The sequence below is a fragment of the Schistocerca cancellata genome, chromosome 7 (assembly GCF_023864275.1).
Source record: "Schistocerca cancellata isolate TAMUIC-IGC-003103 chromosome 7, iqSchCanc2.1, whole genome shotgun sequence".
Classification (NCBI taxonomy): Eukaryota; Metazoa; Arthropoda; class Insecta; order Orthoptera; family Acrididae; genus Schistocerca; species Schistocerca cancellata.
The window spans coordinates 505,005,021-505,029,255 of NC_064632.1; the positions used below are offsets into that span (position 1 = coordinate 505,005,021).

The 24,235-nt window shown below is 46.6% G+C and overlaps 1 protein-coding gene across 1 annotated transcript in view; it reads left to right on the forward strand.

Annotated features, from left to right (window-relative positions):
- Positions 1 to 24,235, forward strand: part of LOC126092869 (testis-specific serine/threonine-protein kinase 3-like) — a 184,964-nt gene that overhangs the window by 33,732 nt on the left and 126,997 nt on the right. Inside the window, exon 2 of the mRNA XM_049908600.1 lies at positions 15,624 to 15,757. Within this exon, the coding sequence (XP_049764557.1) occupies positions 15,624 to 15,757 (134 nt within the window). The remainder of the gene's footprint in view (positions 1 to 15,623; positions 15,758 to 24,235) is intronic.

Below are 24,235 nucleotides of genomic sequence, written 5' to 3' on the forward strand. Positions count from 1 at the left end.
CTCAACTCTACCCCTTTCTAAATCCGACACCTGCGCTCCCACCAGAACTGGGTGTTGCGCTCTATCTTACGCTCCTACGCCAGCTTATCGACTACGCCGCTGTGGTTTGGGGCAATGCTGCAGCGACCCACGTCGACCGACTCCAGCGACTTCAGAACCGGATTCTCCGTCTGGTATTGCACCTCCCTCGGGACTTCCCGTCGGACGACCTTAACCGAGTCTCCAACGTCCCAACTGTTCGAGACAGGTTTCGTCAGGCTGCACGGCTCTTTTACGAGAAGAACGCGCGGCCCGAAAATCCGCTCCTTCGAGCACTGGGCCACCGGGTGCAGCGTCTTAACGCAACCAGGTGGCCCCACCTGCTTCGCTACCACTGAGTTGCCAGCACGTCCAGAACACCGTCCCAGCAGACTGACAGGACATCCAACACGAAGTCAGGCCACGTCACGCGCACCGTCAGTTTGGAGGAATAGCCTTCCGGCTTAGACTCCACTGACCCATAGGGGCTCCTCTGTCCCAGTCAGGCAGCAGCAACAGCAGCATGAGCTCAGTTCGTCAGCGCACCTGATGATGACGACATGTCTGATCGCTGAAATATTGCGGCCGTTGAACACTATAGACCGGCAGTACACCCGTGGACTGTTCGGGCGTGTTAATCTTATTTGGTATTAGTTCCATTTGCCTGAATAATATCCTAGATGGGTTGCGATACTGTTTTACGAGCTTGTTCCGTGTGACTATATTTTGCTAGCAGCCTATCGATGAGCGGAAGTCTGCCTCTTGCCGTACCTACTATTGAGCGTTTGTGACCATTCAACTTCTTTTACATCAATCTTCTGACGGGTTTGTTGTGATCCGCCACGAATTCCTCTGCTGGACCAATCCCTTCGTCGTAGAGTAGCATTTGTACCCTACGTCCTCAATTATATTCCAAGTTAAGTCTTCATGTACATAATTCTCCCTCTACAGCTCTCTCTAGATGCATGGAGGCTATTTCAAGATGTCTTAACACATGCCCTTTAACCCTGTCCCTTCTTCACCGATTACGATTCTCCGCCGATTACGAGAAGAATCTCGTCATTAATTATCTTATCAGTCCATCCAATTTTCAACACTCTTCTGTAGACAGCACATTTGAAAAGCTTCGATTCTCCTCTGTTCCGGTTTTCCTACAATCCACGATTCACTACCTCTAAATATAAGTAGTCATAAATTTTTTCTCAAATTAAGGCCTATGTTTGGTACCAGTAGATTTCTCTTGGCGATATTCCCTCTTTGCCTCTGCTAGTCTGCTGTTTATGTGCTCCTTTCTTCGTCTGTCATGAATTTTTTGCTTAACTTCTTGCAATTTTTGATCACCAATTTTGGTGTTAAGTATCGCTGCATTCTCAATTTTGCTGTTCTCATTACTTTCGTATTTCTTCGACTTACTCTCAATCCATATTCTGTACACATTACACTGTGCATTCCATTCAACAGATTCTGTATTCTTCTTCAGTTTCGCTCATCAGCGAACGTTATCAGTGATCTCTTTTCACGCTGAAATTTAAACCCATTCGTCTTGATATATAGATTGAATAATAGGGGCGAAAGACTTCATCCCTGTCTTCCACCCTTTTTAATTCGAACACTTCGGTCTTGGCCTTCCAATCGTATTGTGCCCTTTTGGTTCTTGTACACATTGTGCATACTCGGCTTTGCCGATTGATTATTCCTATTTCCTCATAATTTAGAACACTTTGCACCATTTTTACAATGTATAATGCTTTGTGCAGGTCTTAACTACGTGTCTTGATTATTCCTCAGTCTTCACTCCATCATTAAGCGAACTGCCTCTCTTGCATCTTTACCTTCCCTACAGCCAAACTGGTCGTCATCTAGCAGTTTCTCAATTTCTTTCCGTTTTTCTGTTTTATTATTGTCAGCATTATACACTCCTGGAAATTGAAATAAGAACACCGTGAATTCATTGTCCCAGGAAGGGGAAACTTTATTGACACATTCCTGGGGTCAGATACATCACATGATCACACTGACAGAACCACAGGCACATAGACACAGGCAACAGAGCATGCACAATGTCGGCACTAGTACAGTGTATATCCACCTTTCGCAGCAATGCAGGCTGCTATTCTCCCATGGAGACGATCGTAGAGATGCTGGATGTAGTCCTGTGGAACGGCTTGCCATGCCATTTCCACCTGGCGCCTCAGTTGGACCAGCGTTCGTGCTGGACGTGCAGACCGCGTGAGACGACGCTTCATCCAGTCCCAAACATGCTCAACACGCATACGACCATCATTGGCACCAAGGCAGAAGCGACTCTCATCGCTGAAGACGACACGTCTCCATTCGTCCCTCCATTCACGCCTGTCGCGACACCACTGGAGGCGGGCTGCACGATGTTGGGGCGTGAGCGGAAGACGGCCTAACGGTGTGCGGGACCGTAGCCCAGCTTCATGGAGACGGTTGCGAATGGTCCTCGCCGATACCCCAGGAGCAACAGTGTCCCTAATTTGCTGGGAAGTGGCGGTGCGGTCCCCTACGGCACTGCGTAGGATCCTACGGTCTTGGCGTGCATCCGTGCGTCGCTGCGGTCCGGTCCCAGGTCGACGGGCACGTGCACCTTCCGCCGACCACTGGCGACAACATCGATGTACTGTGGAGACCTCACGCCCCACGTGTTGAGCAATTCGGCGGTACGTCCACCCGGCCTCCCGCATGCCCACTATACGCCCTCGCTCAAAGTCCGTCAACTGCACATATGGTTCACGTCCACGCTGTCACGGCATGCTACCAGTGTTAAAGACTGCGATGGAGCTCCGTATGCCACGGCAAACTGGCTGACACTGACGGCGGCGGTGCACAAATGCTGCGCAGCTAGCGCCATTCGACGGCCAACACCGCGGTTCCTGGTGTGTCCGCTGTGCCGTGCGTGTGATCATTGCTTGTACAGCCCTCTCGCAGTGTCCGGAGCAAGTATGGTGGGTCTGACACACCGGTGTCAATGTGTTCTTTTTTCCATTTCCAGGAGTGTATATCCCCACAAATTGACACACACAGCTATTTCTGTAAGTTTACCGATTACAATTGTTACCCACTGGATTGCAGTCATAGGGCACTGCATTTCTTTGCTTTGTGAAGTGCACAATTTTACATTTCTGAACAATTTAAGCTAGTTTACATTATTCACACCAATTTGAAATCTTATCAACAAATTATTGCGTTGCATGTTTGTGCAGCTTTTTTCGAGTAGTGCCGAATTCTAACCTGTATCCTTTTTGAGTAATGCAGTACACAGAACGCAAAGCTTACTCTTCTTTGTCTTTAATGTGCAGCACGATCAGATCGGCAGTTAATGGCATAAGCTTCCAAGAGCCGCTATGGATTGAGGTCTTGCTCAGTTTTAATTTGGCAGTATGTCTATTTGATCATTATCTGTCAAGTTGAGATAACATTTCTGGAGTTTTCCCTCACGTATTGGAATAACGATTTTTCTTCAGCTGTTACTTTTCCTGAACAACTAAACTCGCTTCGACATTTCGCAATCTTTTATTTCCTCATATTACACTTCCACTTTCCAGGTCTTCCCTTTAACTTCCTTCCTTCATCTAAAAAATTAGCTCATCTTGTGCTTCTTCCGATTCCATAGTTTTGCTAATTAATTCCGGCAAACCTTGCACAATATTACTTCACGCAGAATAAAGTCTGCAAAATGTAAAATGCGCATTTGCATTTCTTAGCCACACAACCACCGGTATTCCGCCCTGTCGCCAATGTCACATCAGGTGCTGCAACGTATGGAACTGAATAGAACTAAATACAGCAGCTAGTATTTTTTATACTATCCACAGAGAATAGATTCTGAATTACATCCCTACAAAGCTGCGGTAGCTAGTTGTCCTGATCACCAATCCACTGGTCTGTGAAGGAAATACAGTGACAAGTGCATAACTCATTTTACGTAGTCAGGGCCTTTCAGTATCATTATTAGCACCCACGATCCACCTGCGATTTCATGTTCTGTTACAGCGTGTCTTTACCATCATGCACCCAGCTGCCCCGACAATGTCCAGTACTACAGGATGTCCCATTTATCTGATGACCGCACTAGGTGACTAACAGGCGAGCGCTCTGCTGCCCAGCGAAAAGATGCCGTGTCACCCGTCTACTACCGCAGTACCAAAATTAAAATATATGCAAATACATTTTGCACTCACCCATGTAATGTAAGGAGATGCTGGAACTGCCTGACATTGTTTTCCACGCATTTATGACATCTACTCAAGAAATTATTCATCACACGATGTAATTCTCTTTGAGAAAGTGAATTCGATGTAATTCTCTTTGAGAAAGTGAATTAACTGTGTGTGAGTGAAATCTTATGGGACTTAACTGCTAAGGTTATCAGTCCGTAAGCTTACACACTACTTAACCTAAATTATCCTAAGGACAAACACACACACCCATGCCCGAGGAAGGACTCGAACCTCCGCCGGGACCAAGCCGCACAGTCCATGACTGCAGCGCCCCGGACCGCTCGGCTAATCCCGCGCGGCTGAGTTAATTGACTCGTGGATACTATCCTTGAGTTCCTGTAACATGTGCGGATTTGCTGTGTACAGTTTATCCTCTAGTTCTCCCCACAAATAGAAATCACTCGGTGTTAAATCGGGACTTGGAGTGGGCCAGATATTGTTGTTTATGTTCCTGTTCTGGGACATATCGTGAGCTCCGTGCAAAAAAACTTCGGCAGTATGAGCCCTTGCTGAATCTTGCTGAAGCAACAACTTCGTCCTCTTCCACTCAGTCCATTAAAATGGTTGCAAAATGTACTGCGCATATGTTTCATTGTTAAGTGTGTTGTTAAAAAAATTGCGCCTATTTTCTGTGACCACTAATTGCGCACCACACTCCTGTTTTGTAACGGTGAAAGGGTTCCTCATGAAGCAGAACAGATCTCTCTGCGCTCCAGTGTCGATAGTTTTGTGAATTAACACACCCATGCAAACGGCACCAGGCCTCGTCCGAAAACAGAGTGAGGTAGGAATCCGTTACACCGTCACGTTGTTACACGTTACACGTTGTTTCAAAACCCATTCGGGAAACCTAACCCTGCGCGCGGGGTAAACCAGGTTTAAGTTCTTGCACTACTGTTACCTGATATGACCTTAGCCCAAGTACTTTTGCAGCTCTTTGTATAGCGGTGCAAGACATTTGCCTTTGCTGTGAAAGAAGTCTAAGAGACTTTTTAGGGGAATTTTCCAGGTGGTATGAAATTTCACGGATATGAACTTCTCTGAGCACTGTACTTTATCGTTTATGCTTCTTCTCGTGAACACTTCTCGTTTCATGAAATTTATCCACTAATTTGTGAACTGCATCACGACCAGGAATTCGAACACCTGGAAACTTCCGTTCAAATAACCTCCGAACAATTTATTTATTCGCTTCTCAAGTAAAGGCCTGCTGCATATAAAAAATTAAGTTTTATTATTAGTACATTTTTTGAGAATTTTGCAAAATAAAATAAAAAATAAAATAAAAAAGTAACAAATAAAACATGTGTAAAAAGGTACGCATTTATATACACACTTTTGTTTAAACGTGTTGCTAACTTAGATAATGATAATAAATGAGATACATGACAGGTTGTGGACCTGTTTTAAATTAAATTACAAGTGTATTTAATTGAAGTAACAAGAGATGGCAATTTGTCTTGGATATGACGTGACAGTTATTCCTTTTATAACTTCTATGTGTATGGTTACATCTATTACATATGTTGTCTCGACTGTTGTAATACTCAATCAATAATGTATTGATTAAACCAGTCACGCCTGATGCAGCGAAAGAAGAAGAAATTACACATTTTCAGATAGCGTTACATGCTATGAAATGGCATAACAACCAAGTACGTAGAGAGTTACAATTTCAGATTGATTCGATTTAGTGTTGGAGAACCTTAGCTTACTTTTGCTTGTTTGTATACTCGTCTTCACTTCCTGTGTGTGATATAAGATCCTATTCAGTGTCTGTGTTTGCATCTGTATCGTTTACTGTGTACTGCTGATCAGTCAGATGTGGAGCCTGTCTTATTATAGCGCATAGTCTTTCCTGTTTCTATGTCACATGTAGTGCTCGCGATACGTCATCTGAGATATTATTTATAGAGATCCAGTCATCTTATCTGCGTATTAACTGTCCTATGTTCCGGTACCCTAAACTCGGTCTTGTCTGTCCTAGGGCATCGTAGATCACCTCTATATGTTCAGGTGTGCCATTCTCACCACAGGCACAAGTGTGAGTCCGTTTAGGCCAAACCTGTGGAGGTGCACAGTATAAGGGCTGTGGCCCGTGAGGAAGTGAACCATGGCTCTTGTTGGATTCACGTACATCAAATTCATCAGGCCTAGAAAACTGCGGAAGAAAGAGTAGTCTCGTCTTCCCTCTTCAGCTGTGTTCGATTCTGTCTGCCTTGTATCAAATCTCTACTTTCCCATCTTCACCCAGTAGGCCGCTGCTCTGTGGCGAGTCGTAATATCTATCGCGAAAACTCCCACTACTCAACACAGTGCCTCTATCGAGGTCCGGACAATACGAGTGGATTCTGTACGCCCGTACGAATCGTAAATAAACACTTTGTGTGGGTTGGAATAATTCGGTATTGCCATTGTTGCGTTCGCAGATGTCACTGTGATGTTCGTTTCTTTGTCGGAATGAAAGTGGCCGAAGAGGCGCGTAGTGTCGTATTAACAGGGAGACACGAGAAGAATTCGACTGGTTTGTGCGGCTCCGGTGGCCGGAAAAGACAACCCCGCACGTCTAGTCATCAGATAAATGCTACACCCCTGTACTGACGCCATCCTAATCCCATGTACCATCAATCTACTTCATTGGACATCGCGACTGGAGTCCCCACTCGCCAGCACACGTACTGTCTCTCACGCAACGGCTCATTTGTGTAAGCTCATCGCACAAATTGTTAGTCGCCCCTTAAAAGAGCAGTGTGGTGGGATCCGAGAGTTGAAAGTCAGCCGGTCATGTGCCCCGCCACAGCTGTGCTAAACGTAGTATGTATGTGTCAGGGAGCTATACAAGGAGGGTTCAATAAGTAATGCAACAGATTTTGTTTCTAAAAGAAGTTTGGTTTATTTAGGACTCCAGAACACCATATTATTCTTTTAGACACAAAAAACTATTTTTCAACATAATCTATGGCTAAGAGAGCCTGTATTCCCGCGTTCCTTTCCGAGTATGCTGATGCGTTAGCTCCATACTTAACAATCGTATACAACCTTTCGCTCGACGAAAGATCCGTACCCAAAGACAGGAAAGCTGCACAGGTCACACCAATATTCAAGAAAGATAGTAGGAGTAATCCACTAAATTACAGGCCCATATCATTAACGTCGATATGCAGCAGCATTTTAGAACATATTTTGTGTTTGAACATAATTAATTACCTCGAAGGAAACGGTCTATTGATACACAGTCAACATGGGTTTAGAAAACACCGTTCCTGTGAAACACAATTAGCTCTTTATTCACATGAAGTGCTGAGTGCTATTGACAAGGGATTTCAGATCTATTCCGTATTTATGGATTTCCAGAAGGCTTTTGACACTGTTCCGCACAAGCGGCTTGTAGTGAAATTGCGTGCTTATGGAATATCGTCTCAGTTATGTGACTGGGTTTGCGATTTCCTGTCAGAGAGGTCACAGTTCGTAGTAACTGACGGAAAGTCAATCGAGTAAAACAGAAGTGATATCAGGCGTTCCCCAAGGTAGTGTTGTAGGCCCTTTGTTGTTCCTTATCTATATAAACGATTTGGGAGACAATCTGAGCAGCTGTCTTCGGTTGTTTGCAGATGACGCTGTCGTTTATAGAGTAATAAAGACATCAGAAGATCAAAACAAACTGTAAAACGATTTACAGAAAATATCTGAATGGTGAGAAATGTGGCAGTTGACCTTAAATAACGAAACGTGTGAGGTCATCCACATGAGTGCTAGAACGAACTCGTTAAACTTGGATTACACGATAAATCAGTCTAATCTAAAAGCCTTAAATTCAACTAAATACCTAGGTATTACAATTACGAACAACTTAAATTGGAAATAACACATAGAAAATGTTGTAGGGAAGGTTAACCAAAGGCTGCGTTTTGTTGGCAGGAGACTTAGAAAATGAAACAGACCTACTAAGGAGACTGACTACACTACGCTTGTCCGTCCTCTTTCAGAATACTGGTGCGCGGTGTGGGATCCTTACCAGATAGGACTGACGGAGTACATCGAAAAAGTTCAAGGAGAGGCAGAACGTTTTGTATCATCGCGAAATGTGGGAGAGCGCGTCACAGAAATGATACAGGATTTGGGCTGGAAATCATTAAAAGAAAAGCGTTTTTCGTTGCGACGGAATCTTCTCACAAAATTCCAGTCACCACCTTTCTCCTCCGAATGAGAAATATTTTGTTGATACTGACCTACAAAGGGAGGAACGATCACCACGATAAAGTAAGGGAAATCATAGCTTGTACGGAAAGATATAGGCGTTCATTCTTTTCACGCGTTTTACGAGATTGGAATAATAGAGAATTGTGAAGGTGGTTCGATGAACCCTCTGCCAGGCACTTAAATGTGATTTTCGGGGTATCCATGTAGATGTAGATGTAGATGTGGTTCCATTCTACTAGTCGAAGTCGAAGCCAACGTCTTGCTGCATCAGTAACCTTCCCACCATCCACGTACTGCTTACGCAGAGTGCATCCTTCATTGGGCCAAACAGGTGGAAGCTCTTTATGGTCTTCTGTTATACAGCAGGGAACCCAGCAGGCACACATCTTTGAGTACTCCAGTTGGTGGACGAGTGTGTGACTTCTACCAACTGAGACGTCCAGCTGTGCAGCGAGGTATTTGATTGTGATCCGTCGATCACTTTGAATGAGAGTGTTCGCACGTTCCAACATTGCAAGAGTCACAGCTGTGTGTGGCCGGCTGGCAAGCAGGAGATTGGATAGATTTCCGCGACGTAGTTGCAACGATGATAGACTCCTCGCCCAAAATGCCTCGCCCAACGACTCACCGTGCTTTTGTTCACTGCCAGGTCTACGCAGACATTCGGCAAGCGCCTATGAATGTTACTATGCTCTGATTTTCGGCCAAAATAAACTCCATGGCAGTTCTCTGCTTGGAGAGCGCGTCATACATATGGCAGTTTGAAGGCTACGTATGGCGCCGCCACCTATCCGAACTATAGGGACTGAAGCGAGTACATTCCACGATGTCCCACAACCAATTGCGCATTTATTCAACCGAAACTTGCCTAGAAAAAAGTATGTTGCATTACTTATTGAACGCCCCTGGTAAGAAATCAGTGAAATATGAGGCCACGTCGAGATGTGACAGGATGACACAAACGAGCTATCATAATGTGTGGATGTGATGGCGGAGGTGGTTCTATGATGTTTTCGCACCATGACTCGGAAACTTATTCAGGTTACCGTCAACATGAAACAGGACGAAATGTTGCCCTTTCTTCTGCATCTTCATGATGAGTGTGTTGTGTACACTCCCGTCTTCGAAAATGCCAACAGCCGTATTCATACGATCATAGCCAAACTTAGTCACCATACCCCACATCGATTGACCCGCTAAATGAAACAATGTTAATTCCATAAAAGGCGGCTATGACTATCATGAAGAGCATATGGATCAACATCTGAGAGACTCAGAGACTCGACTAAAGAAATTGAGTAGTAGTTGAAAAATGCTACCAGTATTAGGAAATAAGTAAGAAATAAACCAAAGAAATGGAATGCATATGAAGAAAGAAGAAGAATACTGACACGTGGTTGGAAGGGGGAGGGAAACTAGAACATCCAAATGATTCCAGGTACTTGGGATTCTTACTCCTGCTGATGCAAGTTGTGCAACTGATGTCTGCGCTGCAATTCCTCTGATCAAAAGAGTATTCGGTACAAAGCGCAGGCTGCTGATATCTAGGAATGTCGCATTAAAAGTAAAGAAAAAGACATTTCTTGAAAATATTTGTTTGCGGGTGTCAACATGTGAATCCTTGTTGAAGGAGGATACGGAGTTGCATGAGATATTAGTGATGTGGTGCTCTCGCCAAATACTGTGCGTAGTTTCGACGAGTGGAAGACCAAATGGAGAGATGTTGAGAAACGTGGAAGAGGAGAGTATTTTAATGGCAAAGAGATACAATACTTAGTTTAGACATACGCTTCTTCACTCATATTGGTGCACTACTCCAACAGAAGGCAAAAGTAGACGAAACATAGCTCTGGGAATAATTCCTAGGCGAAGTGAGAAGACGTCAAGGACGTTCACCAATACGAATAACATAGGGGGGCGGGGGAACCACCTTCCTGTGGAGTAACAGCAATGTTGAGGAGAGGAAGAAAGAAAAATTCATCATCATTTTTCATCATCCAAAAGATTCCTTTCAACGAAAGTTTCTATGTTCGATAAACAAACGTCTGTAGGCAATGATAACGCCCTGTTTACTTCAGGTCGCAGCTGCGTCAAGCGTTTAAGTATCTTCAAGAATTCTGAAAAATGCTTTTGTGTCATTGTTGAGTGGTTACTGTCGTATGGTTGCTGCTTCCGTCCGTGGTATCATCTTCTCAAGCAATGTAGTGGGACGGCTAGAGACGTTAACAAATAAGCCTTTTTAACGCTCCGATTCCCCAGACATTCAACACTGGGCCACCTTTCCTAGCCCGAGAGCTAGGTAATGATGACTCAAATGGTTCAAATGGCTCTGAGCACTATGGGACTTAACTTCTGAGGTCATCAGTCCCCTAGAACTTACAACTACTTAAACCTAACTAACCTAAGGACATCACACACATTTTTGCCCGAGGCAGGATTCGAACCTACGACCGTAGCAGTCACGCGGTTCCGGACTGAAGCGCCTAGAACCGCTCGGCCACCGCGGCCGGCAGGTAATGATGAATGCATGGTTTCACTGCAATAGGAACTATAGCCGGCATATACACTCCTGGAAATTGAAATAAGAACACCGTGAATTCATTGTCCCAGGAAGGGGAAACTTTATTGACACATTCCTGGGGTCAGATACATCACATGATCACACTGACAGAACCACAGGCACATAGACACAGGCAACAGAGCATGCACAATGTTGGCACTAGTACAGTGTATATCCACCTTTCGCAGCAATGCAGGCTGCTATTCTCCCATGGAGACGATCGTAGAGATGCTGGATGTAGTCCTGTGGAACGGCTTGCCATGCCACTTCCACCTGACGCCTCAGTTGGACCAGCGTTCGTGCTGGACGTGCAGACCGCGTGAGACGACGCTTCATCCAGTCCCAAACATGCTCAATGGGGGACAGATCCGGAGATCTTGCTGACCAGGGTAGTTGACTTACACCTTCTAGAGCACGTTGGGTGGCACGGGATACATGCGGACGTGCATTGTCCTGTTGGAACAGCAAGTTCCCTTGCCGGTCTAGGAATGGTAGAACGATGGGTTCGATGACGGTTTGGATGTACCGTGCACTATTCAGTGTCCCCTCGACGATCACCAGTGATGTACAGCCAGTGTAGGAGATCGCTCCCCACACCATGATGCCGGGTGTTGGCCCTGTGTGCCTCGGTCGTATGCAGTCCTGATTGTGGCGCTCACCTGCACGGCGCCAAACATGCATACGACCATCATTGGCACCAAGGCAGAAGCGACTCTCATCGCTGAAGACGACACGTCTCCATTCGTCTCTCCATTCACGCCTGTCGCGACACCACTGGAGGCGGGCTGCACGATGTTGGGGCGTGAGCGGAAGACGGCCTAACGGTGTGCGGGACCGTAGCCCAGCTTCATGGAGACGGTTGCGAATGGTCCTCGCCGATACCCCAGGAGCAACAGTGTCCCTAATTTGCTGGGAAGTGGCGGTGCGGTCCCCTAAGGCACTGCGTAGGATCCTACGGTCTTGGCGTGCATCCGTGCGTCGCTGCGGTCCGGTCCCAGGTCGACGGGCACGTGCACCTTCCGCCGACCACTGGCGACAACATCGATGTACTGTGGAGACCTCACGCCCCACGTGTTGAGCAATTCGGCGGTACGTCCACCCGGCCTCCTGCATGCCCACTATACGCCCTCGCTCAAAGTCCGTCAACTGCACATACGGTTCACGTCCACGCTGTCGTGGCATGCTACCAGTGTTAAAGACTGCGATGGAGCTCCGTATGCCACGGCAAACTGGCTGACACTGACGGCGGCGGTGCACAAATGCTGCGCAGCTAGCGCCATTCGACGGCCAACACCGCGGTTCCTGGTGTGTCCGCTGTGCCGTGCGTGTGATCATTGCTTGTACAGCCCTCTCGCAGTGTCCGGAGCAAGTATGGTGGGTCTGACACACCGGTGTCAATGTGTTCTTTTTTCCATTTCCAGGAGTGTATGTCGTGAGAGAACAGCAACTGAATTAATATTTGAATCAACATCATTTGCTTTTCATTCCCAGTTGCACATTTTTAATACACGAAACTAGGTATTGAAATAAAATTTTGTCCAGCTGCCAGCCGCGTTCTGTAGTTAAATATCCACGAACTTTGGAGCGGCGCTCCTCGGTCATTGTCAAGTTGTGGCTGTTGTGAGACGACGCATTTGTTAATATACAGTTTAGTTTTCTGTTTGTTGTAATGAACATTTGAAGATAAAGATTTGGAGCTCATTGCCTTGGTGCCTCTTCTGTTGCCATTATTGATCCTCTTAAGGTACCCCTTATTTGCGGACAAGTGCGCTTTTTACCTTATTACCAGTTTTGGTATTTCACATACGTGAATGGAATGTATCAGCGGTTCAGTATGTACGGAGTAAGGAGTGAGAGGTAGATTCCCACTCTGTCTAGCAGAGGCGTTTGGCCATCTGGCGCTTTCAGAGCAACTGGGATGAAGTGCCGATTCAGAAATCGCTCGTGACGTCGGCGAAGGGATATGTAGGGAAAGTACCTTCATTCTGGCGCAAATCAAGAAATTGTTATTGATAAGAATATGCTAACGAAAGTTGCCTTTTGCAACTCAAGACATTGGGAGGAGTCTACGAGTCACAAATATTCTCTTTCAGTAGTTTTACAATGCCAGTAAATGTTGATATTAATAAATAAATGAATAACTTTGGCATAACCGAAGATGTACAATGGTACACGGACTTGAATGCCTTCGATCTAGTCATGCGGTAGACCATGCTCTCGTATCGTTAATAGGTAATGATTTTATTTTAATAATAATGAGTCCCACTACCTGTTAACCAAGACATATGACAGATCACATGGTACAAACTGGGATGTCTTTATGATAGTCTTTGACGATCGTTTCACTTATGTTTATGTCAATGGCTGCTTAGACACAGTGTAGCGAAGTTGAAACCTGTGATATGGTCATCTACTTTATTCCAAAACCATATCAAGTGAATGAGTTATGCTAAATGCCACTAATTTAGGGTATTACACAAATGTTCCCGCATTTACTTTTGACCAAATTGTTTTGTATAACCGAAGATACATACTTTGACGAACCCCCGCCCTCTGCCGCGCCTTCACCGTTGTGTCGCCCCTATCCTCCACCTCTATACCCTTCACCTCCTTTCTCAAGGTGGCTTCCATCGACTCCTCCTCCCAGATGATGCCCTCTCTCCCTCCATTTATCCCTCCTATCAACTCTGATCCTCACCTCCCCCTCCCTTCCTCTGTCCTTTTCTCAGGCTCCCTCTTCCCCTCCTCCAATCCTGTTTTTACCCTCTTCCCTGCCTACACTCTCTTTGACTCCCGTCTCCAGAGTCCTTTTGCATTACCCTCCTCTGCCTTTCTCCACTCCCTCTCGCGACTGCCCTGCTCCCCCCCCACCCCCCACCCCTTATGAGTGCTTTCCCTCCATCAGCTCCTCCCCCCACTTCGTTTTTCCTCTCTTCCCCCACTTTTTTTCCCCTCATCTGTCCAGGTCCCCCCCCCCCCCCCCAATCTGCCCTTTGCTGTGGTGTGTCATCTTCGTGACAACTTTTTAGTGCAGTGTTTTAAGTGAGTGTTACATGTCATGCATCTTTTCCGAAGTGTTGCGAACAGAAATCATACTGTCGCTGGGAGTGATTCTTTTTATACCTCTTGTGAACAGAAAGCAGACTGTCGCCATGTTTTTTTGATTGTCTTTCCACTATTTTACATGTCTGCTTCCTGTGTAGTTTATTAGCATAGCCAACCCTTTGTTGTGTTTTAACTTCCACAATTTTCCACCATGTTACAATTTAAGACACCATTTTATTGCCTGTTTTTATTGTTTATTGTCTTCTTCTTATGTTTTAAGAATTCTGTAGGCTGACGAACGGCGTACTAAGCTACTGCCAGCTGGCCCCCTGCGAAGGGAATCGAAACTCAATAAAGGAAAAAAAAACTTTGACGATGACATACATTATAGTGAATTCTATTGATTTATGATACATAAGTAAGAGTATCAATCATGTAGCCCATACATTAATTTAAATGTTTATCATGTTATAGTTCTAATACTTGTACTTCCTTTGTTCTTCAACCTGTTGCAGTTGTGACACTTCAAAATGGCTTAGGCCGAAATGTAGACTGTGGAATAAAACCAGTTGCTCAGTCAAATGGCGGTTATTAACTTTCAAAAACCGTAATAGTTAGCTTATAATCAGTGTGAAAAAGCTCATTTTAGAGTGTTTCCTAAATAAAAGCACCATAATGGCATCTGTGGAAAGATCATTTATCCAAAAATCTTCTCCACACTTCATTATGTAAAAAGTAGACAGTAGCATTTCAGAATCCGACAGCTCTGCAGGGGGACATAAAACTGTGAGAGCATCTCCTCATGACAGGCAGGAAGAACATCTATGTGGTGGCTCCTAAGTCAAGCCGGACGGTGTGGCCGAGCGGTTCTAGGCGCTTCAGTCTGGAACCGCGCAACCGCTACGGTCGCAGGTTCGAATCCTGCCTTGGGCATGGATGTGTATGGTGTCCTTAGGTTGGTTAGGTTTAAGTAGTTCTAAGTTCTAGGGGACTGGTGACCTCAGATGTTAAGTCCCACAGTTCTCCGCGCCATTTGAACCATTTTTTGCTCCTAAGTCAGTTCAAGGACGATCTGGATTAATTATTGCAGAACTCTGGTGGGAAAGCGTGGCCAGCTATACTGTATGCACCTTATACCATCTTCTGCAAACCTATTGGCTAAACTGAGATATATGTGGACGTTCAGTATGAGTCGGGGACTCTTGCATCCTCGACAGAAAGTGCTATTTTTTCTCCCTCGAGCAGTGCGGCCGCGCGGGATTAGCCTAGCGGTCTGAGGCGCTGCAGTCATGGACTGTGCGACTGGTCCCGGCGGAGGTTCGAGAGCTCCCTCGGGCATGGGTGTGTGTGTTTTTCCTTAGGGTAATTTAGGATAAGTAGTGTGTAAGTTTAGGGACTGATGACCTTCGCAGTTAAGTCCCATAAGATTTCACACACATTTGAACATTTTTCGAGCAGTGCCCGACGCTTCGGATTCTCCAGGAGACAGCGTGATCCCAGTTCTGTTTGGTTATTAGCAGTGCTGTAGAAGTGGTCTGTGACGCTGTTTCGGTTCACAGATGCGGCCGCAGAAGCGCCAGCGGCTGACCCGGAGCCACAGGACGTGGCGGGCGGCGTCCGGGGCACAGTGCTGGAGCGGCACGGCTACACCGTCGGCAGGAGCATCGGCTCTGGGTCCTACGCCACCGTCAAGGTAGGCCGGCTCACCTCCCTCCTTGTTTTATTATTGAAACTTCCTGACGGATTAAAACCGTGTGCTGGACCGAGACTCCAACTCGGGACCTTGGCCTTTTGCGGGCAAGTACCCTACTAACTGAGCTATCCAAGCATGACTCACGACCTGTCCTCACAGTTTCAATTCTGTCAGTATCTCGTCTCCTACCTTCCAAACTTCACAGAAGATCTCCTGCGAACATTGAGAACTAGCACTCCTGGAAGAAAGGATACTGCGGAGACATGGTTTAGCCACAGCCTGGGGGATGTTTCGAGAATGAGATTTCTACACTCGAACTCGGGACCTTTGCCTTTCGCAGGCAAGTGCTCTACCAACTGAGCTACCCAAGTACGACTCACCACCCGTCCCCACAGCTTCAGTTCTGCCAGTACCTCGTCTCCTACCTTCCAAACCTGTTTTATTGTTGTTGGTCCAACTGACGTTTTTAGACTTCTCACTTTTACTACTGCGATTCTCCCGGATAGAAAGCATTCTTTTCCCTGGAACTGTTTTCGCTGTTAACCCTGGAGTGGGCTTGCCTGTATAAAGCGTTCCAACTGCAAATAACATTCTTTTCTACCGTTCTACTGTTATTTTATAATTGATAAGCCGCCGTATGTCCAAGAGAGTGGCAATAGCGAACTAAATGAGAAAAAATTTACGATCCGTCCTAAAAAAAAAAAAAAAAAATCTGATTCCGGGCTAGTAGCGCAATTCCACAATCAGGCAGTTGTATACAAGAATAAGCAGTTGGCTGGAATCTGAAGAGTAGTCCAGAAAAATGCGTGGCGGAGGGTACCCTGTACCACTACTTGTAATTTCCTTTCTTGTTCCACTTGCAAACAGAGAGAGGGAAAAACGAATGTCTATATGCCCCCGCGTCAACCCTAATTTCTCGTATCTTATCTTCGTGGTCCTTACCCGCAATGTATATTGGCGGCAGTCAGCTTCAAATGCCGTTCTCTAAATTTTCTCATCAGTGTTTCTCGAAAAGAACGTCGCCTTCCCTCCAGGGATTCCCATTTGAGCTCCCGAAGCATCTCCGTAACACTCTTTGACAGTTAGTATTAATGGAACAAAATGACATGCCGTTACAATTCTTGCACGGGGTAAGGGTTATTTTAAGTATCCAACGTTGCTCCCTTTAGCACCCAAACAACGTCGATGCTGCTGAACTGTTGACCGAAGTGCCGTTCTCAGTGTTGCTGGTGTGATAGCAACACAGGACGCCTTGATGATTTTTCGTAGCTCGCTCAGTGCAGCTGGCTTCTGCTGATAAACTTCGTTTTTCAGGTCCCCCTTAGGTAGAAGTCAAGAGGTGTAATGTCTGGAGACCATGGGGGGTACTAAACAGTTCCTCTTCCGCCTATCCATCGTCCAGGAAGCTTTTCATCCAAGTAGGCTCTGACATCTCCGCGGTAGTGAGGAGGAGCGGCATCTTGTTGTAGGTAAAATCTTACGTTTCCAGACACCCCTCTGATGGCGGGTGAAACTGATGTTCGCCGCATATGAAGATACACTTCACCATTTGCGGTACCTTCAAAGAAGAACGGGCCAATCAAGCGCTGTGACAGATCACGCCACACCTTAACTCCCAGTAGATTAACATGCTTGTCCTCGTGAACTTGAAGACTTTCAGGAAACGAGTACATGCAGTTGTGGCGGTTTAGAGTACCGCTTAGTTTGAATTGCGCCGCGTCAGACCAGATAACCATCCTCGCAAATCGTTCATAGTTGCGAAGCATGCTTCAAACCACTTCCCGTACTCCACCCTTCGCGCCGCGTCGTCCTCGTTCATAACGTTCAGCGATCTTGGAATGTCCACTTTCCACTTTGCAGCATTCAGAATTCGTCGTATGTGTTCCGGTGTAACGTGAAGCGATGGCACGTTGGCCAGGAACGTTACAACAGAGAAGGCTGTGAGACGACAACAGACAATAGTACGGTGACGGACCCCTTCCTAGGACGACACCGCGGCCTCTACACGAACTGAATATAGCGTGCTTACGACCGTGTATGGCGTTCCGGTCTCCTCTTCAAGCTCCAACCTTCGCCCTTCCTAACAATTACGTCTGTCTGACCGGGTCCTTTCTTTCCCAACGTCCTTCCTATGTCACCATCCATAACACAGATTGCTACACCATCTACCCCTCCGCCGGTGAGCCCCAAGGTTCCGTCCTCTCCCCTCTTCTCTACCTCCTGTACACGGCAGACATGACACTGCCTACGCTCCCCGTCCACCTTCTCCAGTATGCCGATGACACCACCTTCCTTGCCCTCGTTCCCACCCTGTAATGCTCCCAACACGTTCTCCAATCCCATCTTGACCAGATCACCACTTGGTGCAACCAGTGGTTGCTCAGGGTCAATCCTTCCAAGACCCAGGCGATCATTGTAAGTAAAACCTCCCCTTCCTTTCGTCTCCTTGATTTCTATATCACCATTCATGGCCGTCCTAGCGCCCTCAGCCCCACCCTCAAGTACCTTGGCGTCACCCTTAACCGTCGCCTCTCCTGGACCCCCCATCTCCAGACAATCCAAGCCAAGGCACGCTCCCGACTCCGTCTCCTCAAGCTCCTTTCTGGCCGCACATGGGGTCTGGACCCCTCCACCATCCTCCATATCTACACTCCTGGAAATTGAAATAAGAACACCGTGAATTCATTGTCCCAGGAAGGGGAAACTTTATTGACACATTCCTGGGGTCAGATACATCACATGATCACACTGACAGAACCACAGGCACATAGACACAGGCAACAGAGCATGCACAATGTCGGCACTAGTACAGTGTATATCCACCTTTCGCAGCAATGCAGGCTGCTATTCTCCCATGGAGACGATCGTAGAGATGCTGGATGTAGTCCTGTGGAACGGCTTGCCATGCCATTTCCACCTGGCGCATCAGTTGGACCAGCGTTCGTGCTGGACGTGCAGACCGCGTGAGACGACGCTTCATCCCGTCGCAAACATGCTCAATGGGGGACAGATCCGGAGATCTTGCTGGCCAGGGTAGTTGACTTACACCTTCTAGAGCACATTGGGTGGCACGGGATACATGCGGACGTGCATTGTCCTGTTGGAACAGCAAGTTCCCTTGCCAGTCTAGGAATGGTAGAACGATGGGTTCGATGACGGTTTGGATGTACCGTGCACTATTCAGTGTCCCCTCGACGATCACCAGTGGTGTACGGCCAGTGTAGGAGATCGCTCCCCACACCATGATGCCGGGTGTAGGCCCTGTGTGCCTCGGTCGTATGCAGTCCTGATTGTGGCGCTCACCTGCACGGCGCCAAACACACATACGACCATCATTGGCACCAAGGCAGAAGCGACTCTCATCGCTGAAGACGACACGTCTCCATTCGTCCCTCCATTCACGCCAGTCGCGACACCACTGGAGGCGGGCTGCACGATGTTGGGGCGTGAGCGGAAGACGGCCTAACGGTGTGCGGGACCGTAGCCCAGCTTCATGGAGACGGTTGCGAATGGTCCTCGCCGATACCCCAGGAGCAACAGTGTCCCTAATTTGCTGGGAAGTGGCGGTGCGGTCCCCTACGGCACTGCGTAGGATCCTACGGTCTTGGCGTGCATCCGTGCGTCGCTGCGGTCCGGTCCCAGGTCACGGGCACGTGCACCTTCCGCCGACCACTGGCGACAACATCGATGTACTGTGGAGACCTCACGCCCCACGTGTTGAGCAATTCGGCGGTACGTCCACCCGGCCTCCCACATGCCCACTATACGCCCTCGCTCAAAGTCCGTCAACTGCACATACGGTTCACGTCCACGCTGTCGCGGCATGCTACCAGTGTTAAAGACTGCGATGGAGCTCCGTATGCCACGGCAAACTGGCTGACACTGACGGCGGCGGTGCACAAATGCTGCGCAGCTAGCGCCATTCGACGGCCAACACCGCGGTTCCTGGTGTGTCCGCTGTGCCGTGCGTGTGATCATTGCTTGTACAGCCCTCTCGCAGTGTCCGGAGCAAGTATGGTGGGTCTGACACACCGGTGTCAATGTGTTCTTTTATCCATTTCCAGGAGTGTATAAATGCGTCACCCGCCCTATCCTCTGCTGCGCCCACCCTGCCTGGATCTCCGCCCCTCCTACCTTTTACAAATCTCTTCAAATCCTAAAACGCCATGCTCTCTGTCTCGCCTATCGCATCCGTCTCCCCTCCCCCATGCGGATCCTGTATGACCTTATTCTGTTCCCACACCTCCTCGTCTTCCTCGAATGGATACGGATTCTCTACACCCCCCCAGAATCTTGAGGCCCCTCACCCACTTGTCTCTCCCATCCTCTCCCACCCCCATCCACTGCCGCACCTGTACTCCCACGTCCCACCTGCTCTCCATCTCTCCACTCACCATACCCTCGCCCAAGGTAGCTTCCGCCAACTCCCGCTCCCTGATGATGCCCTCATCCCCTCCATCTACCCCTCCTACCAACTTTGATCCCCCACTTCCACACCCTGTGTTTTTTCCATAGGGCACCCTCTCTACCTCCTCCCTTCCTTCCCCCTCCTCCCCCTGGGCTTCCCCTACCCCCGTACCTTCTTTCCTCCCTCCCATTTCCCCTTCCACTGGCGTCTTCACTCTTCCCTCTCCCACCTCCTCCACCTTTGCCTTTTTGGCAGGTCCCCGGAGTTGCATACGTCAAGTGCACATTTGCGCACTGGAGATCATCGCAATCGGTTCTGTGTGTGTGTCTTCGTGTTAGTGCTTCAGTGTTTTCACCGCCCACGCTCCATCGTTCACATGTGTCATCTCAATCATCAGTGTTCGTGTACAGTGCTGACCTTTTTTTTTTTATTTCTCTACACCTGTGAACGGCTTCGTGTTTTTTACTTATGTGTCTACTGTTTTTTGTCCACCACTATGTTTTGTTTTTCTGTGTCTTCCTTGATTCTATTTGTAGTGTCTGTGGCCGAAGAGCGGCGTAATATTGCCGCTGCCGGCCCACCGTTTTATGTAAGGTGTTAAAATAACAATAAAGAAAAAAAAAAGAGAATATAAGCGCCACTCCGTCTGGCCGCAGCCCGAGTTGAAGACGAGCCGTCCTCCGAACGCTACATCAGCGACTTATGAACTGTATTGTTTTCCTTGCATTGGAATTGTGTATACCGAAGGACGTTGATTATTTGCATGTCGCCATTTTCTTCCGACACACCTTTTCGAGTTTGCAAAGTTAAGTATTGTCATTTATCTTAGTGTAATAAGTTCTGTTAATACGATTGGCTTGAATTGTTGTCTAGCGACCGAGAAAGCAGGTTTCCTAGGCACCCTATGATAAACGAATGAGCAGAACATAACAGTACGCTTGATCGGCTTACCCCGCTTTCACGTAGAACCTGCTTCACAGATTTTGAGGTGATCCAGTAAAATGTTGCAACGCAGCAGCACTGGAAGCTGGACTTGTTGATGTTTTTGGTCGGCCAGACCTTCCCTTACTGTCATCCTGAACAGTAAAGCCGGCTTCATATTTATCCCGCAAACGATAAACTATTGGTGGCTGAGTTCCGTGCACATTACGCCATTGCCGTTGTACCTCCCTCATGTTTTCGTACTTCCAATACCACTTCAATACGGCCTTGCTTTCCTCAAACGACAGTCTCACTTCATACATTGCTGCACTTCCATCTGCTGGAAAATGCGCGCCACGATCTGTTGAGAAGGCAATGGACTACGCTACAGCGCTAAATTGCAACCACATGTCATTCTGTTCCAAAGATGTTAACTATCAAAGAGTGTTTACATTTTTTGGATCCCTCTGTATAATGGAAGTTTATTATATCCTTGTTTAACTAAACTAAGATTGAACTGTGATTTTGTTCAGAAATGTTTAACAAGGTAACATAAACACAGCTGTTCTTTACATGTGTTCGAAGTACGCCACGTGTCCGTTGGTGTTATAAAAACGGTGAACCCGCTCGAATGATAATGGGAGCTCGGATGCAGGTGCGGTTTCTGTAGCCATAAATGAGTCCTGGGAGACGCTTCTGAGTTTTCTGTTTTGGTAAGCTACCCCAGCAATTCCTCTCGTATGCCAACCTGTTCATCTGAGAGTAGCACTAACCTCAACTACTTGTTGGATGTATTCCACTCTCTTTCCCTACAGTTTTTGAACTCTACGGAACTCTTTAGTGCTTAGTGTTTTCACATACTACCTTCCAAGCCGAATCTGCGGATCTTCGGTCCCTTCCTCCCCCCCCCCCCCCTCCTTTTCCTCCTCTACAAGTCTTGGTATGAGCTTCAACCGCTTAAATATTGCCTTCATGATCATTTTTGCGATATATATGTATTAGAGAGCCATCTGTTGGCTTACTCTTTTCATAATATTCTGCAAGTTTTGAAAGACAATTTCATTGGCTGATCCATAGCTGACAAAGATGCATTCTACAGTTTTTAAGGTTGCCTCAAATGGATGTCCATGAGGTAACTAGTGCTCTGAAAAACAAAGTTTTATTCTTTGGGAGTTGTGAGTGTATGTGTGCGCTTGTGGGTGCGCGCGCGCTTATTATTACTATTTCTTCCTGCCAATTTGCTACCTACATGTGCGTTATACACGGTGGGCAAGTAGTCTGTAAAATATTTCATTCACTTTGAGGTAGGCAACCCAACATACATCATTCGACACAGGTGTAGAATATATAAACTGGGTTGCCTATCTCAAGGTGGATGAAATATATTCCAGACCAGTTTTATTTTATGCACCCTGTACCCATTTCATTCCGATGACGAAGTAGAACTATTTGATTGCAGTTATTTGACACTTAAATTACATTTAATGCTTTGTAGATTTTATTGTTCCATTAGCCGTTCCATAAATGGATGGCAGCATAATATTTTTGTTTATGATGTAACTCACTCTTTATGTACTATTTTCATATAAAATTGCTTGGGCAATCGCCTGTGATATCGAAACTGGCACAATGTACGAAATATTAACAAAAACCAAAGAGTGGCAATGGTTCGTCTACTTTCAAAACAAACTGTCTGACTCTTTCAAGAGAGTATACCCTCGTAATTTTAACACTAATCACATCCTTATGCACAGCCTCGGATCTGCGATATTTCCGAACTGGGGCAAAAACTAGATAGTGGCGACCTCCGCCCCCCTTCCCCCCCCCCCCCCCCCCGCCATTCCTCGAGCGTTTAAGATAGGGTGTCAAAAGTTTAAGAAAATAGATTTTCCAAAAATATGTTCATCTTATAGCACACATCTTTCTGAAGAGTATGATATATAAAACATAGATTTTTGAGGAAACGTAAGTCATGTTATTCGATCTTAAGTGTACCAAAGTGCAGTGCCACGCCTCTTCACGCAGTATTTTTCCCTCTCACGTCACTGTATTTTGCTCTGTAGAATTGAAACGTGTATATTTTGTAATGGAAGCCATGAAACCTATACTCAGGGCAGTGGAAAGTGGAATATCCTGTGGTGCCTCCCCTGCTCCCAGTCGGCCGGTTTGGCATCCTATCCTCTTAAGAAAACCTCCTAATTAATGGATGGATGATGAGGTCCCATAATCCTTGACAGAGCGTGGGGGACGATGCGGGAGACCCGCACCGCCGTACTAGGCAGGGTCCTAGCGGAGGTGATTTTACATTGCCTTCCTCTGACCTTAATGGGGATGAATGATGATGAGGACGGCACAACAACACCCAGTCATCTCGAGGCAGGTGAAAATCCCGTACCCCGCCGGGAATCGAACCCGGGGCCCCGTGCTCGGGGAGCGAGAACGCTACCGCGAGACCACGAGCTGCGGACTCATAATTAATGGTGGGTAGGATTATTTGTGACCGGGAGAATAAGAACTCTTCATAAAATCTGCACTCTTTATGGCCTGTTAGCTAATACCTTTCTCTTTTGTGTCACATAAAATTAAATATAGAAAACATAAAATTTCAATCCATTGGTCCCAGCATTTTTTACTCTCTGATCTTGCTACAACTGCTTTACATGACGTGCTTTCCTGTCTGTAAAAAAATCTGTTACCTCATCAAAGCTCGTCAAACGTTTTGCTACATGAGAAATCAAAATTTCATTGTCTTATACTGGAAAAGCTGTTACTATGAATAGTACCCAAGACTGGCATGGTTTCTCGATTTGATTAAGTCTGTTTTGTCAGTATCTGCTAGAGGAAACGAAATAGACCTTTCTAGTATTGCAGCGATTGTAGCGCACACCAAATAAGCAAGACTGTTTTGGCACAAATGGTCATTTTTATATATCTCATTTACATGAATAACATGACAGAACATAACTCGCGAAGTATCAATATCAAATGCCTATCAGGCCTACTACAAGCAAAAAGTTTTATGTTAGGAAATAGTTTCACATTTCATTCATAACCTGCAGTTTCTCAAGCGTGAGATCGAAAAGTAGTAAAGTAGTAGTACGAAAGTTTTATATAAATCTGGAATCGTAATGTCCTTCCATACAATTTGT